Raw genomic sequence first — 16,570 nt, 5'->3', positions numbered from 1 at the left:
GACCGGAGGCGTCCGAGTGGCCGCGGTGGCAGCGGCGGAGGGGTGCGCCATGGAACACGTGACGGAGGGTTCGTGGGAGTCGCTGCCGGTGCCGCTGCACCCGTGGGTGCTGGGCGCGCTCCGGGACCTGGGCTTCCCGTACATGACGCCGGTGCAGGTACCCGGCGCGGACCCGGGGGGACGCGGGCGCTGCTTACCCCGTGGGCGGGTGGGGAGAGTGAGGCTTCGAGCGGGAGGGACCTCGTCCTCGGACGCGGCGGCAGGTGCTGGAACTGTGCTCTCGCCCCTCCGGCCGGGGCTGTCCCGCGGGCTCAGGCTGCCCAGACCCGGGCGACGCGAAGCTGGCCAGTGAGCCAGGCAGGCGGAGGTGGGCGCTGGCCGCGCCGACGCCCAAGTGCCGGGCTTATACCCCGGCCCTGGCCCCTAGCGCTGAGACCTCGGGCGAATGACTTAAGCTCTCTGTGCTTCATTTTCTTTGCCTTTGAAGTGACGAAAATAATGTTACCTGCCTCGTAGGGTTGTTGCGGGGATTAAATGAGATTTAATAAGTGCATACCTGTTGTTGCTATTACTGTGTGGGCTGAGCTTAGTGTCCTGGTCCAGTTTGTTCGTTTATTCAGTAGATATTATCGAAGACCTACTGTGTATCAGTACATACTCTTCTAGATGCTGAGGTTTTCGCAGTCAACATGATCATGGTCCTCATTTGTGAACCTTGTGTTCCAGTGCAGGACAGAAAGAAAGGAGTAAACGAATAAGAATTTCTTAAGTGTTATGAAGTAACTGAAACTGACTGACTTGATGGTGAAGAGAAGGTGTAGAAGAGGAGGGATGTCATAGGAAGCCACTGAGGAAGTGTCACCTAGCCAAGACCTGCTTGAGGCTGTGGGATGATTGGGGGCAGATTGTTCTAGTGGAGAGAAATGCCTGTGCAATTGCCCTGGGGCTGGAAATTAGCTTTGAGGAAGAGAAAGAAAGCCTTTGTGGCTGGAGCCTCATGAGTAGTTGAAGAGATGAGGAAAGCATGAGTGGGACTGTGTAGAGTCTTGTAGGAACTTGGATTTTAAATGGTGTGGGAAGCCATCAAAGTTTGTAAGAAGGGAAGGGAGATGATTGCTGTGTAGCAAATGGTCTTGAGAGAGGCAAGAGAAGAAGCAGGGAGCTTAGCTCAGAGGCCATTGTCAGGTGAACAGTAATGGTGGCTTGGACTAGGGTGGAGGCAGTGGATACTGAGAGGTCAACTTCAGGATAGCTTTGTGGTGTTGAGGGACTGGGTACAGGAATTACAAAAAGAGGCCTTTGGAGGGGTCCTGAGGTTTCTATCCTCAGCAGTTGGGTAGACGGTGGTACTATTTACTGAGATGAGGAAAACCAAGAAGAGTAGCAGGCTTCAGAGGGAAAATCAAGAGTTCTGTTCGGAAGTGTTGAGAATGAGATGTCCATAATATTCTTAGGAAAGATGCAGAGGAAGCAGGCAGGGCTGGAGGTAAAAATTGGGAGTGCTGTGTGCCAGGCCTTGGGGATGTAGTGCAAACCAGACCTTCTGTCTGCATCAGAGTTCATAGTCTGGAGCCGTGCTTTGTAGGATACTTAGCATTCTTGGTTTCTACCCCCACTGCAGGTTTTGACATTTAAAATGTCTCCAGACATTACCAAATGTCCCTTGGGGCCCCAGAAATGGCCTCAGTGGAGTTCATAGAGCTTTTAGCCTCACTGTGGGTTCGTGGCCTTTTCTCACCAGCTGCTTTGCAATCTTCCCCTAGTCTGCAACCATCCCTCTGTTCATGAAAAACAAAGACGTCGCCGCAGAAGCAGTGAGTATCTGGTGGAAGTGGGGCCTGTCCTCATGTGTTCCTCCAAAATGACCTTTGGGGACAATCAGACCAAAACTGTCTCCCCCTTTGTAGGTCACAGGTAGTGGCAAAACCCTTGCTTTTGTCATTCCCATCCTGGAAATTCTTCTGAGAAGGGAAGAGAAATTAAAAAAAAGTCAGGTGAGTGTAACTTAGTGGTTTACTTTCATTTAGTCCCCAGAGAGTTCAGAGTTGAGCAAGGAAGTTAATCAGAAACGTTGAAAAAATATACATAATACAGTCAGTTCTCATCGTTTGCAGTAGCTATGGTCTGCGAAGCCTCTGTGAATAGTGAATTAGCGAGTACTGAGCCCTTATGCTGGAAACCCTGGCGGCATAGTGGTTCAGTACTACAACTGCTAACCAAAAAATCAGCAGTTTGAACCCACCAGGTGTTCCCTTGGAAACTCTGTGGGGCAGCTGTACCCTGTCCTATAGGGTCGATATGAGTCAGAATGGGGTTGCTTTTTTTTTTTTTTTTCTTTGAGCTGTTATTCCAGTGGAAATAAATAACAAGGTTGAATTCCTGTGAGCCTCTGGTCCCAATACTTTCCTCAGCCAGTCACTACAAAACCGTATTTTGTGCATGTTTCTCTTTAATGACATCTTATTTAATATATGTTGTTGATTCATTGACATTGAACTCATGGCCAACAGCACTATAACTCATGCCCAAACAGAGCTTATCTAAAATGCATATTTCCTCTGTGAGCTACATCACAGCCTTCTTGCTTAGGAAACTAGACAGCAGTTCAGCACTACACTTGGGGGCCGTTTTAAACAGTGAAATCATCAACAAGAAGCACAAAAATTCAAGAAATATGGCACTAAATAGACAGTGAAAAGGACACCTGTTTATAGTCTGAAAGCTGAAGAAGGCAGAGCGTTGCCTTATTCGACCTCAGCTGGGAACATGTGCGTCAGGTGACTCCAGTTATTCACAGCTTTGGGCTTGTCTGTGAATGACCATGAAGGCACCATGAGTATTCATTTGGGGCTACAAATAAATTTTACTGAGTACGTGAGTTGGCAAATGCGGAACCTGTGCATGATGAAAATCGACTGTGGTTAACATGCGCTGTGACTGGTGCTGCTGAAACGGCCTGAGAAGTGCTGTTTCAGTCGCTTTCCTCAGTGGCAGCCTTGGAGGGGGGAGGGGAGGGGCACCCGTTCAGCTTGGCAAGTCGACCCTGCTCATCATGTCACTTCCCTCCATTGGGTAGGTTGGAGCCATAATCATCACGCCCACACGGGAGCTGGCTATTCAGATAGACGAGGTCCTGTCGCACTTCACGAAGCACTTCCCTCAGTTGAGGTACATTGAATGCCATGTCCCTGTTGACCATGGGCTATTACTTTGCCTGATTTGCTCAAAGACCTGTTTCTTGTTTCAGCCAGATTCTTTGGATCGGAGGCAGGAACCCTGGAGAAGATGTTGAGAGGTTCAAGGCACAAGGGTATGTCTGGGAGCTTCTGCTCAAATCTTTGTGTGTTCTTGGCACTGAGCGCAAGAGGACTTGATGGCAGCATCTAGGCCTGACTGTAAGATCCCCTTCTAATAACCCACCAAAAAAAAAAACCCAAAAACCTGCAAAACTAAACCAGTTGCCCGTTGAGTTGATTTTGACTCATGGCCACCCGCGTGTGTCAGAGTAGAACTGTGCTCCACGGGGTTTTCAGTGGCTGTTATCTGACTCATGGCCACCGTGTGTGTCAGAGTAGAACCGTGCTCCACGGGGTTTTCAGTGGCTGTTATCTGACTCATGGCCACCGTGTGTGTCAGAGTAGAACCGTGCTCCACGGGGTTTTCAGTGGCTGTTAGCTGACTCATGGCCACCCGTGTGTGTCAGAGTAGAACCGTGCTCCACGGGGTTTTCAGTGGCTGTTATCTGACTCATGGCCACCCGTGTGTGTCAGAGTAGAACCGTGCTCCACGGGGTTTTCAGTGGCTGTTATCTTTGTAAGCAGATTGCCAGGGCTTTCTTCTGAGGCATCTCTGGATAGACATGAACTGCCAAGCTTTTGGTTCGTGGCTGAACAATTAACTGTTTGCACGATGCAGGGAGCTCATAACCCAACACCTGTTCCCCTCCCCAAAACAAAAAAAAGGTTTTATCTCCAGGCCAACGTCCCATTTGGCTGTGCTGGCTCCTTCCCACAAGGCCTTGACGAGCACTGCACCTTCAGCTGACCTGATCCCCAGCAGAGGAAAAGGGGTTTGGGTGCGGCTCCCCGCTCTTCCCTGGCTGGCTGTGTGGGCCAGCAAGTCTGTCAGAACTTCGCAGCCCTGCTGTCGAAGCGCCGGGAGAGAGTAGGTAAATGAGTAGATGTGGTTACGTCCCAGTGAAACGTTTGTTACAGAAAGATGTGGTAGGCAGGCTGTGGACCGTAGTTTGAGATCACACAGCCTAGAATTCAAATCTGTCCTCAGCCCGTGCTCTTTGTACCTTGCGGCACCTTCTTCCCGCTCTTAGGAATTCTTTCTCTTACCTGTGACTTGGATTACTTTTGGGGGATATAACGTGTGGTGTCTTGGTAATAAGCATCCTGCATGAAAAATTGTCAAAACCCAGAGAGGGCAACGACGTGAACTTTCTTTCTGCAGCGGAAACATCATCGTGGCGACTCCAGGCCGCCTGGAGGACATGTTCCGGAGGAAGGCCGAAGGGTTGGACTTGGCCAGCTGTGTGAAGTCCCTCGATGTCCTGGTGTTGGACGAAGCTGACCGACTTTTGGACATGGGGTTTGAGGCAAGGTGCTTGATTTGGGCCTTCATTGCATTGGGTGGAGAGGAAAGCAAAATCACTTTGTTTTCTTATTTTTTAAGAAAACATTTTTTTTTTTAAAGCAATACATGCATATGATAAAAAAGGACAAACAGTATGCTTGACCCCTGGCTCCATTCTGCAGAAGCAAAATTTTTTTTTAATATTGTATTTTTGGTGAAAGTATACACAGAAAAATAGGTTTCCATTCAACAATTTCTGCACATATTGCTCAGTGACATTGGTTATGTTTTTCATGTTGTGTCAGCATTCTTATTGTTTCCATTCTAGTAGTTTCCCTCCCATTAGCTCCGTCTCACTCCCCGCTCCCCCACCTATGCTTTAGAGTAACGGTTGACCATTTTGTCACATACAGTATATTTTTTCAAAGAGTGCAGTACTCAAGGCTGTGATTCTTTACTTTTTGAGTTAATCTACTATTTAATTAAAAGGTGACTTCAGGGCATAGTTTCAGTTCAAGGTTTAAAGAGTATATCAGGACAGTTGTCTCGGGGATTCCTCCAATCTCAGGGCCCAATAAGTGTGGATTTTTGAGAATTTGAAGTTCTAGAAGCAGTTTCTTAAAATAGATTCTTGTGTATAGACTTTTTTTTGTTTGTAAGAATATCTATGAATTACGTTAATATGTAACGATATTGATACATAATTTCTAAAACAGTAGCATATTACCTATGCTGTTCTCTGCCTGGTTCTTTTCCACGTAACACCACTTGGAGGTGGTCCTGTATGAGTGCACACGCACCCACCTCGTTTGCAAAGAACCGGATGGTGTTCCATTATATGAGTGTACCGTTACCTGTTCAGCCAGCTCCCTGTTGATGGGTGTTAGGTTGTTTCCAGTCTTTTCCTTCCATCGTCCGTGCTGCACTGACCAGTCTTTCCCCTTTGTCTTTGTGCATATGTTTGAGAACATCCAGTGAATAAATTTCTAGAAATAGAATTGCTGATGGGTCAGAGGGCATGCGACTTTGTGATTTTAATATCATCAAGTTACCTTCCGAAGTTGTGCCAGTTTATGCTTGTACCAACGATCGGTGTACCTGTCTTCTTGGCGTATGGTATATTATGTTGATGATGTTGAGCATTTCCTAACTGCAAATTGATGAATTTACCTTTTTTATCTTTGAGATTTTTAAAATGCATTTTTTGCGTTTTATGGTTTCTTAAAAATGCTTTTTTTAAAAAAATAAATAGAACGACTGTTGAATTTAATCCATGTATCGTCAGTTTAACCATTTTAAAGTGTACAATTAATAGTTTTTTAGGCTCAAGAAGTTTTGTTTTCACTCTGATCTTTTAATGGTGCCCCATTATATAGTATAATTATGTGATTATGTTGTACAAACTTTGGAGAAATGAAGGAAATATAAAGAAGAAAAGAAAAACTCCTGTCACCTCACTTCCCATTAATGTCTGCTGCCAATGTTTGGTGGTTTCCATTCCAGTCTTTTTCGTTTCTGTTTAGTATCATAAGAGGGCATTGTGGTGGTTTAGTGGTAGAATTCTTGCCGCCCTTCCATGTGGGAGACCACCCATCTGTCAGTGGAGGCTTGAAATCAGCCAGTGAAAACCCTCTGGCTCACAATGCTGTTATCCCCAACTGATCATGGGAGTAGGTGGTGTTTCATTCTGTTTTGTGTGGTGGGGTCACCATGAATCGGGGACTGACTTGATGGCAGCTCATAGCCTGCATCACAGAGTACTGCCTGTTAATGGTGCTGTCAGGTGAGGGTTAAGTGTGAGCCTCTTCTTTCTAGTATAAATACCATTCTGGAGTTCTTGCCAAAGCAGAGGAGAACGGGCCTCTTCTCCGCCACTCAGACGCAGGAAGTGGAGAACCTGGTGCGAGCAGGCCTCCGGAACCCCGTCCGCATCTCGGTGAAGGAGAAGGGCGTGGCAGCCAGCAGCACACAGAAAACCCCATCTCGCCTGGAGAACTACTACATGGTGAGCACCTGGGTTTCCTTCTTGACGGCTCCTGCAGTTCAGTGATGATGTCCAGTGTGCTAGGGATTTGCTGGCTGTGTTCTAGGAAAGTGAATCTATGAAATGCTCATCTGTGGCACATTTTGAAATGCATCTGGGGACAAGCCAGGGCAAATGGCATGGGTGGTCTAACTTGTTGAACGAGTGAATACGTTAACACGGGCCCAAAGAACGGTATCCCTGGACTTCCTGTCCGCACATTATCAGCCGTTTTTAGCATGCATGCATCGGGTGTGCTGGATGCCAGACACCGTTAAACACTGCGGCCCCCAGGCCTCACAGAACGTGTTCCATCCTGAATCACAGAGAGGGGCATGGCCAGATGTGCAGGTGAGACAGAATGAAATGAGTGAATCGCTCTAAAGGAGACAGCGTTGGGTTAAAACGTTCTACGCTGTGACGTGACAGTCCTGTATTTTGGTCTACACCTGGGAATGGGTGATTTTGTACCAGTCAGTGCTGTTGTTGTTGTGTGCCACTGAGTCAATTCCAACTCCGAGCAGCCCTACAGGACAGAGTAGAGCTGCCTCACAGAATTTCTGAGGCTGTAATCTTTATGGAAGCAGATCATGAGGTCTTTTCTCTGGCAGAGCTGCTGGGTGGGTTTGAACTGACAACCTTTCGGTTAGCCACCAAGTGTTTAACCACCATGATTCCTTCAACAGTAAGCCCTAGCTGCCGTAATAGTGTCCTCACCAGGCAGTGGAAGGGCTCTTAGAAATTTTATTTTTCAGTACTGCAGTCACTGCTGTTTCATTCTGCCGCATCACTGGAATGGCCAAGGGACATAAGAGAGAGTGGCCAGCTGGAGGGAACCCCACACGCGAGGTAGTGGCCTTGGGGAACTGGAAGAGCTCACCGGCAGGTGTCAGTGCTTGACAAGGCCCATCTGCGTTGCTGACGGGGGCGGGAGATAGGGCTTTCCTTAAGCCCTGGGGGACTCCTCAGGTCCTGCATATGGCTGCATGTTTCCAGTGAAGTGGGTGGTTTGACAGCCAGCACGTCCTTGGTACTGTGGACCCTTAAGTCCACGAGGCTGCCACCTGTTTGTGTCACGTGGTGGGAAGATCAAGGGTAGAACAGGTTTGTAGAGCAGAAAGCACCTCTGAGACACCTGGCTGGAGCAGGCGGTTCAGATCCGACAGGCTCATTGGGGCTGGGAGTCGTGCTATCACTGACGGCTCTGGCTAAGGCAGGAGGGAGTGGCCAGGCTCACAGCTGGGCTCTGTCCCTGACTCGTTTGCCTGGGTGATGTCACTTGTGAAGTAGGTGATAGTGGTGCGAATGGGACAGAGTTGTAGTGAGGATTGATTCATTAGTTCACAGAAAAGTGCTAGGACAGGACTTGGTACTTAGTGCTAACAAATGTTAGCTTGACACACTCACTGTGGCTGCTGTTGCGTTGTGCTGGGCTACGTTCATTTAAGTGAGTTGTGTGAGTACATGAGAGGAAGTTCCAAACTAAGCACTGGTTTTGGGTGAAAACGGGGAATGAATTCAGGTGAATCTAATGCTCGCATTGGAGGCTTTTGTGGAGCACTTGTTTCCATCATGAGTAGATACTGGGGTCTGTCTCCACGGAGGTCTTCCAAATGATTGCATACATTCCTCCCTGGAATCCTGGCCTTGGAGCAGGGATGTCTGAACTCGGCCATAGAGAGCCCTCAATAATATGGATTATGGGGTCCAGTCCTAGAGCTGCTGAGTCAGACTTCTGCATGCTGCCCGAGAATCTGCACTGTAAAAATTTATCCTGAACACGTATACCAGTATTCGTTGCAGCATTGTTCACAATAGCTGAAAGGTGGAAACAACCCAAATACCCATCAGCAGATGACTGAACAGATGAAATGTGGTACGTAGGTAGACGGGATATTGTTCAGCCATAAAGAGAAAGGAAGTGCTGATCCGTGCTCTGATATACAAGAACCTTGGAAATACCACTCTAAGTGAAATAAGGCAGAAACAAAAGGACGAATGTTACGTGATTTCATTTATATGAGATACCTAGAACAGGCAAATGCACAGAGAGAAGTTTTTCAGTGGTTTGCAGGGGCTGTGAGGAGGGGCAAGTGGGGAGTTATTGTTTAAAGGGTCCCTGGGTTTCTCTTCAGGATAAGGGGCAACTTTGGTGATGGCCAGTGATCCCGGTAGCACAACATGGCGGATGTGATTAACGTCACCGAACCGTATGGTTAAGAGTGGTTGAAACGGCAGTTTTTTTTGTGATACATATTTCACGAAAATAAAAACAAAAAAAATCTACCCTGGAGATTGATTACGTTAGGGTCAGGATAATACGTGTCTGAACTGTTTCATTAAATGACTATGTTTCTCTCAGCTATGTGACTTTCATGACTTAAAATGTACTATAACAGACCACAGTGCACGTTGACATTGGTCCTGAGCTAGGTAGAGCTGATTAACATTTGGCTAAAGTTCGTCCTATTTGAGGAAAAAATTAAATTCCTTAAAATTTAAGGCTGAAACTGGAAATAATTATAGGGATTATTGTCAGTATGTATGCTTTTCTTAATTAGTTTTCCTTTTATCTTGTAGGTGTGTAAGGCAGATGAGAAATTTAACCAACTGGTGCATTTTCTTCGAAATCATAAGCAGGAAAAACACCTGGTCTTCTTCAGGTAACCCTGGACCTAGGGAGGGGAGTCAGGGATTCAGGCGCACGCATGGGGCCCTTGTGCTTGGAATTCTGTCCAGAGCAGTTCTGTCAGTTAGGAATGCCCTTGGTGGCAAATACAGCTCAATCTCTGTGGCTCAGTCCCACCCAGTTACTGTTGAGTAGACGCTGACTCACAGTGATCCCATGTGTGTCGGAGGAGAACCGTGCTCCACGGGATTTTCAATGGCTGATTTTTCAGAGGTGGAACACCAGGCCTTCTTTTGAGGTACCTCTGAGTGGATTCGAACCTCCAACCTTTCAGTTAGCAGCCAAGTGTGTTAACCATTTACAAATGAGGGTTTTATTCTTTTCTGGTTAAAAGCCCAGTGGTAGGCAGTCCCTGACATTGAATAAGGACCAGCAGGGTCAGTGTTTCTGCAGCTGTCTTGGCGTTTCCCTCCTGCTCGTCACTGCGGTTTCCACATGACTACTGTAACGCCATCTGTCATACCTGTGTTAAAGGCTCAGATAAGGGAGGAAAGGCGGAGGGGGAAGAGCAAGGTTAGCACTCTTTGCTCCTTTCCATCGGAAAAGCACAAAGCATCCTCAGAAACCCCTCCTGCTTGGTCGACATCAGCTTTCATCTGTGGGCCAAAAGTGGGTCCCATGGCAGCCCCGGACTCTGAGCAAGATAGAGAACGTGAGTGTGTAGCTTTTCCACCAGGTGTAGTGGAGGGAGGCCAAGGGAGAAGTGGCCAGGGTGGTGTATAAACAGCCATTTCCTCCTGCTATCTGTGTCAGAATGCAAGACGGGAACAGATGTGTGCCTTTCTTGGGCTGGTTTGTGTGTGTGTGTGTGTGTGTGTGTGTGTGTTTTCTCCTCCAAGTATAGCTGTGTTTTGCTTTTTGGCAATCCCAAAAGAGTTTTGTGTTTCTTTTCCATCTCTCATTCTGTCAGTAAAATGCATCAGCTGTATTGACTGTATGACCCATAGGAAGAAATACAACCCGTTACACATGCATACACGCACACCGCACACTCTGCAGTCACACACGCGCGCGCACACATACGAAACTGAAACAAAGGCTTCACAAAGCTGTACACTCTGCTAGGTGGGATGTGTTCTGTTGTATTCTACTCGATTTTTAAAAATGCTGGTCAGGACCCATTAAATTTCAAGGCCCACCAGATTGCTTTCAGGATCTGTGGGTTTTGACCCTCAGTGTATAAGACACCGACTTATTACATACCGATGTGACTTGTAGTGGGGACCAGTGAAGTTTCTGGCTATAGCCACTTAGTACCTAACCTAACCTGACCCATTGCCATCAAGTTAATTCTGACTGATAGTGACCCTATAGGACGGGGTAGAACTGCCCCATAGGGTTTCCGAGGAGCGGCTGGTGTATTCGAACTGCCAACCTTCTGGTGTAGATGAGCTCTTAACCATTGTGCCATCACTTAGTACAGGAGGAGGCATTTAAGTAGACAAGACTTAGCCCACATTGGCATTCTGCAGCCTGGCCTAGTGGGAAGAACCCTGGAATAGGATCAAACCTTGGCTCTGGATCTGACTGTGCCACAATGAACATAGCCTGTCCGTAAGCCTCCGTTTCCCTAGGTGCAAAACAGGGCTAATACCTACCTCCCAGACTTGCTATGAGGATGTGAGATCACTTTGGAATCCCTCCAGTTAAAAATGAGGGGTGAAGGTGAACTTGATTAGAGGGATGCTGGGTAGGAAGCTCACAGACTCAGAGAGAAAGTTGAGCACCCATCCCTGAGGGAGGACGGGATCCAAGCTCTGTGGCAGAAATCTGTGGGCTGCCCCTTAGGGCAGCTCCTCGTTGGGATGACCCTGTCCCAGCTCCCTGTTGTCCTTGGGTCCAGATGTCTGGAAGGGAGACTGCTGGGTCTAGTTTGGGTTATTTACTGACTCCTTAGGAATCACACTAAACGGGGAAAGAGCAGATCCCCAGAGGAAAAGCAGGAACATTTTGAAATCTTTATAAGATTTTTGGTTTAGGTGGAAGTTTACAAATTAGTTTCCCAGTCAACAGTTGATACTCAGCTTGTTTGGTGACATTGGTTGCAAACCCTGAATGTGTCAGCACTCTCCCCTTTCCTCCCTGGGTTCTCTGAGGCCCTTTGCCCAGCTTTCTGGCTCTACCTTCCTTCTGAACTTTGCTTTTAGGCAGATGGTGTCCTTTTGGTCTCATATGAGTTGACTGTTCTGAGGTGTGCATTCATCACTGGTGTTACTGTTCACTTTGTAGGCCTGTCTATTGTACGGTTGTAATATGATCTCTGTGAGTGATTTCATTTCTAAGGGCCGTAGCCTCGGGGGTTCCACCAGTCTCTCAGACCAGTAAGTCTGTTCTTATTTATGGATTTGAATTTTGTTCTATATTTCTCTATCACTGTGTCCATAATCTAATAATGTGCTCCTGGTCAGAGCGGTTGGTGATGGTAGCCGCGCACCATCTAGTTCCTCTGGCCTCAGGCTGGTGAAGGCCGTGGCTCATGTGATCCATTAGTCCTGCGGACTAGTTGTTACCTTGAGTCTTTGGTTTTTTTCACTGTTCTTTGCTCTGGACAGGAACAAACCAATTGTCGTATCTTAGATGGCCGCTTACCTCTGTGCAGGAGAACTGGGTTCGACTCCTGGCCTGTGTACTTCATGCACAGACGCCACCTGTCTGTCAGTAGAGGCTTGTGTGTTGCTGTGGTGTTGAACAGGTTTCAGCGGAGCTTCCATTACTGAGTTGGAGTAGGGAGAAAGGCCTGGTAACCTACTTCTGAAAATCAGCCAGTAAAGCCCCAATGGATCACACAGGTCCAATCCCATTGGGCGCGGGGTCGCCATGAGTTGGGGGCCAGTGTGACAGCAGCCAGGAATACCACCACTGCATCTGTTAGCTGATACACCTTCAGCCAAGGGAGGAAGGGCCGAGGTGCCCAGTGACTCTAAGCCCACCCCCTTGCAGCACCTGTGCCTGTGTGGAATACTACGGGAAGGCTCTGGAGGCCTTGGTGAAGAGCGCGGCCATACTGTGCATTCACGGAAAGATGAAGTACAAGCGCAACAAGATCTTCATGGAGTTCCGCAAATTGCAGAGGTGGGTTAGCTCAGTGGGAGACGCAGCTCCCCAACCTAGACACACTGTTCTAGGCCGCCAAACACGGGGTTTTCTCTCTGTCTGTTCTCCCTTCACAGACATTGTTCTCCCTGCCTGGAACCCTCTTCTGTAGCCCAGCTATCACATCTGATACAAATGCCCAGAGCCTCTGTTCCTCTGTCCTAACCCCTTACGCTCGGCTGTAATTAATTCCTTAGTCAGTGGGCCTCCCTTCTGGATCGTAAGCTCCATGAGCACCGGAACCTTGTGTATTGGGTTCACTCCTGGGATCCCCAGTATCTCGCCCAGTGCCTGGCCTGGTGGGGGCTTGGATAAGTGTTGCATGAACAGAGCAGAAAGGAAGCAATCCGTTAGTCTTGTTGAGGTGGACACTTTCTCTAGGTGGTTAGGCCCACGATGACACCAGGGAACCTTTGGTCTCTTATGACCAGAACTCGTTTCTGTTTGTGTATATCAGTAATCATTTTCTGTTTTTCTCAATCACCAACCATTGGCTACGTTAAAAGCACTCTTCTGGGCACAGTGATACAATCTACTGTTGTGTGACTACTTCAGTCGGGGGGAACATTTTCACTTGTTTTTTTAAATGGCTGCAAAGGATTAGACTCCAGTGTGTCCCCCCCGCCCCGCCAATGGAAATATGCTAAATAAAAAATCCTTTCCCAGTCTTTTTCCATGGTTTCACTGGGAGTTTGTTATGTAGTTGGATTCTGTGCTTAAATGAGCACAGAGGGAGTGAAAGGTCCTTGGCCAGGTTCGTAAAGCCCTGGAGGCAGAAAATGTCATCAGTAGCTCTGGTTCTGAGACACTCTAGAGCCTGTGAATCGGTGTCATTGCCACCCAGATCAGTGGACAGTTAGATGATGGTGAAGATGGTGACTTCTTGCTCCGAATGGCGTTTTCTCATTTTCTAGTGGAATTTTAGTGTGCACTGATGTGATGGCCCGTGGAATCGATATTCCTGAAGTGAACTGGGTTTTGCAGTACGACCCTCCCAGCAATGCAAGGTAGGGCACGATCAAGCGTCACCCCCTCTGTGGAAGACTCTAACCTACGGATGTGTGAGTCCTGAGGAAGGCAAACATGGAATGATGTCCAGCCAACGTTATTTTCAGTAGCAAAAATAGGGAAATGGGCCAGTCATCTTTGGTATGTCTATATTGGTATCCTATGGAGCAATTATTTTCAAATACTTTCAGGTATTTTTAAGTTGTTGAAGGAATGCATATGGTAGAATCTTCAAATGAGAAAAGCAATGTATAATACCATAGATGACAATCTGAATTATTTTCCCCAAAAGTGGGCATGTATTCCTAATATTTGCTTCCAAATAGAGGAAAATGCCTGTAAATACACACCTTCAAGTGACAGTGGTTCCTTCTGGGTGGCGGGCTTGCAGGTTGCTTTTATTGTTCTGTACTTTTCATTGTTTCCCTCCTTTCCTGGGACCATGCCCTGCCCGTGTGGTCAGCTAGAAAGTATACATTGAAAAGTTGACATTAAACATCTCTTAGAGAATCGTATCTGGTTTGCAGCATACACATAATTGCCAACTTTCCTAAGACTAGTAAAGGGCCCGAGTTGGGGACTGGGCTGTGGGGAGTCTGGTGGCTCCTCCCTCATTTAGATATGTCAGCTGTGCTGCTGGGGCCTGTGCCCCCTCCCCCCTCAGCCATCATTACATGTGACTGGGTGATCGTGTCCCCCCCGCCCCACAGCGCCTTTGTGCATCGCTGCGGCCGCACTGCCCGCATTGGCCACGGTGGCAGTGCCCTGGTGTTCCTCCTTCCCATGGAAGAGTCCTACGTCAGTTTCCTTGCAATTAACCAAAAGGTAAGCTGTCTTCCTTTCCGATAGAATGCCCAGGAATGGGGTAGCCGAGAAAGTTCTAGTAAGTGGTTAGAAACTCGGGTTGGGGTGGCAGGCCCACCAGGGTGGGCTGATGGTATAAATGCACGCACTGGATCGGGTCTGAGGCTCTGGCAAAGCCTATCCAGGGTGGCCACTGTGGCTCAGCCCAGCTGAGGATCGGTTCTTCGGCCTGCGGACCTGGTGATGCCATACTCACCTACCAGAAATGTGAGGTGTGGTTTTAAAAATTTCTTTAAAATATAAGTTTTGGACCAGGTGAATGACTTGGGTTGGGTTTGAGCTTCAGGCCTTTGGTTTTTGGGCGGGTGAGTGCTGGGTATGGGGTGATTCCAGCCTGGGAAAGTGAGCTTGTGGGCTCTGTGTAGTGCCCCCTGCAGGAGATGAGACTTCAGAAAAACACAGTGGACCTTCTTCCAAAGCTGAAGGCCATGGCCCTGGCTGACAGAGCCGTGTTTGAAAAGGGGATGAAAGCTTTTGTGTCGTATGTCCAGGCTTACGCGAAGCACGAGTGTAGCCTCATCTTCAGGCTCAAAGGTGAGCCAGAGGGGGATTGCCTTCACGTGACTGTCTCCACTGTAAATACTGATGGGATATATTATCTGTTTATCATACGTAACGTTGGAGTCTTACGGGTATCATAACTTGGAAATTTATTTGTCCTACAAAAATGTCAGCTCTGAATTTTACGTTATGTGAATTTCACCTCAGTTTTAAAAACGTTAGGCATGTGTCAGGGTTAATGTTTTCTAAACGCTTAAAAGGAATTCTTTCTAGGCTTTAAGTAGACAGAATAAACTGGCCACTGGCTGCAGAGTATTCCTCTTTACGTTGCAAAAAGGCAATTATTAATTTTAACTGAAATAAATCCATTAAATCCTTTGGTTAGAAAAATTAAATCATGAGATATCATCCGTTTTTGATTCCTGTCATCATCTTTTGGACATTCTAACGCTGATATTTTGGTTTAATTAGACCTTGACTTTGCCAGTCTTGCTCGAGGTTTTGCCCTGCTGAAGATGCCCAAGATGCCAGAGCTGAGAGGGAAGCAGTTTCCCGATTTTGTGCCTGTGGATGTTAACACAGACACGATTCCATTTAAAGATAAAGTCAGAGAAAAGCAGAGGCAGAAGCTACTGGAGCAAAAAAGAAAAGAAAAAACAGAAAGCGAAGGGAGAAGAAAGTTCATAAAAAACAAAGCTTGGTCGAAGCAGAAGGCCAAAAAGGAAAAGAAGAAAAAACTGAATGAAAAGAGGAAAAGGGCAGAGGTAACATTTAGTTTTCCTTATTAGTACTCAGCGTGCGGGGTCCTGAAGGGTTTATGAATTGATGTAATAGAGTCTTTTATGCGAATTGCGTGGGGGATTGTATGGGGCTCTCACGTTCCTGTGTTAAGTTGCCAGCTAGGGTGGGCAACTTGCTGTCTTTGTGGCAGGCTAATCTGAGAGCAAACAGTTCATGATAAAAAGTTGCTGATTTCACTGACAGCACTATTTCTGAAAAATTCAGGAGTTTGTTGGTTTCTTTGTACTCAGGGTTCAGATATTGAAGATGAGGACATGGAGGAGCTTCTTAATGATACAAGACTCTTGAAAAAGTTTAAAAGGGGCAAGATCACGGAAGAAGAATTTGAGAAGCATTTGTTGACAAGTGGCAAAAGGACAGTCAAAACAGATTTTGGGATCTCAGATTTCGAAGATGACTGCTGATCCTGGATCCTCCGATGGAATGCGTGAGAGAACAGGGACGTACAGGGAGCGCGGTGACCAGATGTGGCACACAGCCCATGTACAGGGAGCGCGATGACCAGACTCGGCACACAGCTCACAACTGCTCTCACTGCAGACCAGAACCTCAGTAGATGTCTATGGAGAGTGATTACATTTCTGAAACCTGTTGGTCGGTCCAGGGAGAAACGAGAGGGATTTCATACTCGGGAATATTTTACTAAAAAACTTACCAGTCTTGATTAAAGTCTAACAGAAGAAAGTGTAAGACTACTTGAATGTAAATAATGGATGTCAATATTTATTTTGATGAGTCACCTATAATTAAATACCTTGTTTTTTTTTTTGGCTACCTTAGAAATATTTTTAAAATATAAAAATACTAAAATATACTTGATTTTAGCCTTTTTTGTGCCTTATATGTTCAAAGCCCTGGCGTCCCTGGTGTTCTCTAACCCCGGGGCTTCGGTTCTTTCTTGGATGTGTGCACAGTCCCTGGAGAGGGCACTGATGTTGCCACAGGGTTTTCCTAAGGATAGTTCCCGGTGCTGCTTCAGTGGCAAATCCTTGCAAAATTGAGGAAGCAAG

General features: G+C 47.1%; 1 protein-coding gene across 6 annotated transcripts; it reads left to right on the top strand.

Moving 5' to 3' along the window:
- Window positions 1–16: 16 nt before the first annotated feature.
- DDX55 (DEAD-box helicase 55) lies at window positions 17–16,393 on the top strand. Of its 6 annotated transcripts, none has more exons than XM_003420281.4 (14): window positions 20–157; window positions 1,764–1,814; window positions 1,908–1,994; window positions 3,077–3,168; window positions 3,248–3,310; window positions 4,459–4,608; window positions 6,397–6,586; window positions 9,185–9,267; window positions 12,234–12,365; window positions 13,301–13,393; window positions 14,105–14,219; window positions 14,624–14,792; window positions 15,231–15,523; window positions 15,791–16,393. In XM_003420281.4, exons 1-14 carry the CDS (start codon window positions 50–52, stop codon window positions 15,962–15,964), a joined length of 1,800 nt encoding a protein of 599 aa, XP_003420329.2. In that variant the 5' UTR covers window positions 20–49; the 3' UTR covers window positions 15,965–16,393. The 6 variants fall into 6 exon arrangements, with proteins under 6 accessions (XP_023394976.2, XP_003420329.2, XP_064128171.1 ...); XM_023539207.2 differs by having other exon boundaries at window positions 45–157; window positions 1,622–1,814; XM_064272102.1 differs by having other exon boundaries at window positions 48–157; window positions 1,742–1,814.
- The last annotated feature ends 177 nt before the right edge of the window (window positions 16,394–16,570 follow it).

Source organism: Loxodonta africana, chromosome 19 (assembly GCF_030014295.1).
Source record: "Loxodonta africana isolate mLoxAfr1 chromosome 19, mLoxAfr1.hap2, whole genome shotgun sequence".
Taxonomy (NCBI): Eukaryota; Metazoa; Chordata; class Mammalia; order Proboscidea; family Elephantidae; genus Loxodonta; species Loxodonta africana.
Note: the sequence above shows the minus strand (reverse complement) of the source record. Positions and strands in the feature narration are given on the sequence as shown.

What these genes read in the sequence shown, in the direction of transcription:
- DDX55 (XM_003420281.4), top strand. Translation starts at nt 50, where the DNA reads ATGGAACACGTGACGGAGGGTTCGTGGGAGTCGCTGCCGGTGCCGCTG. An exon ending in GAGTTCCGCAAATTGCAGAG is followed by an intron (nt 12,366 to 13,300) that starts GTGGGTTAGCTC and finishes CTCATTTTCTAG; the next exon opens with TGGAATTTTAGTGTGCACTG. An exon ending in TCCTTGCAATTAACCAAAAG is followed by an intron (nt 14,220 to 14,623) that starts GTAAGCTGTCTT and finishes GGCTCTGTGTAG; the next exon opens with TGCCCCCTGCAGGAGATGAG.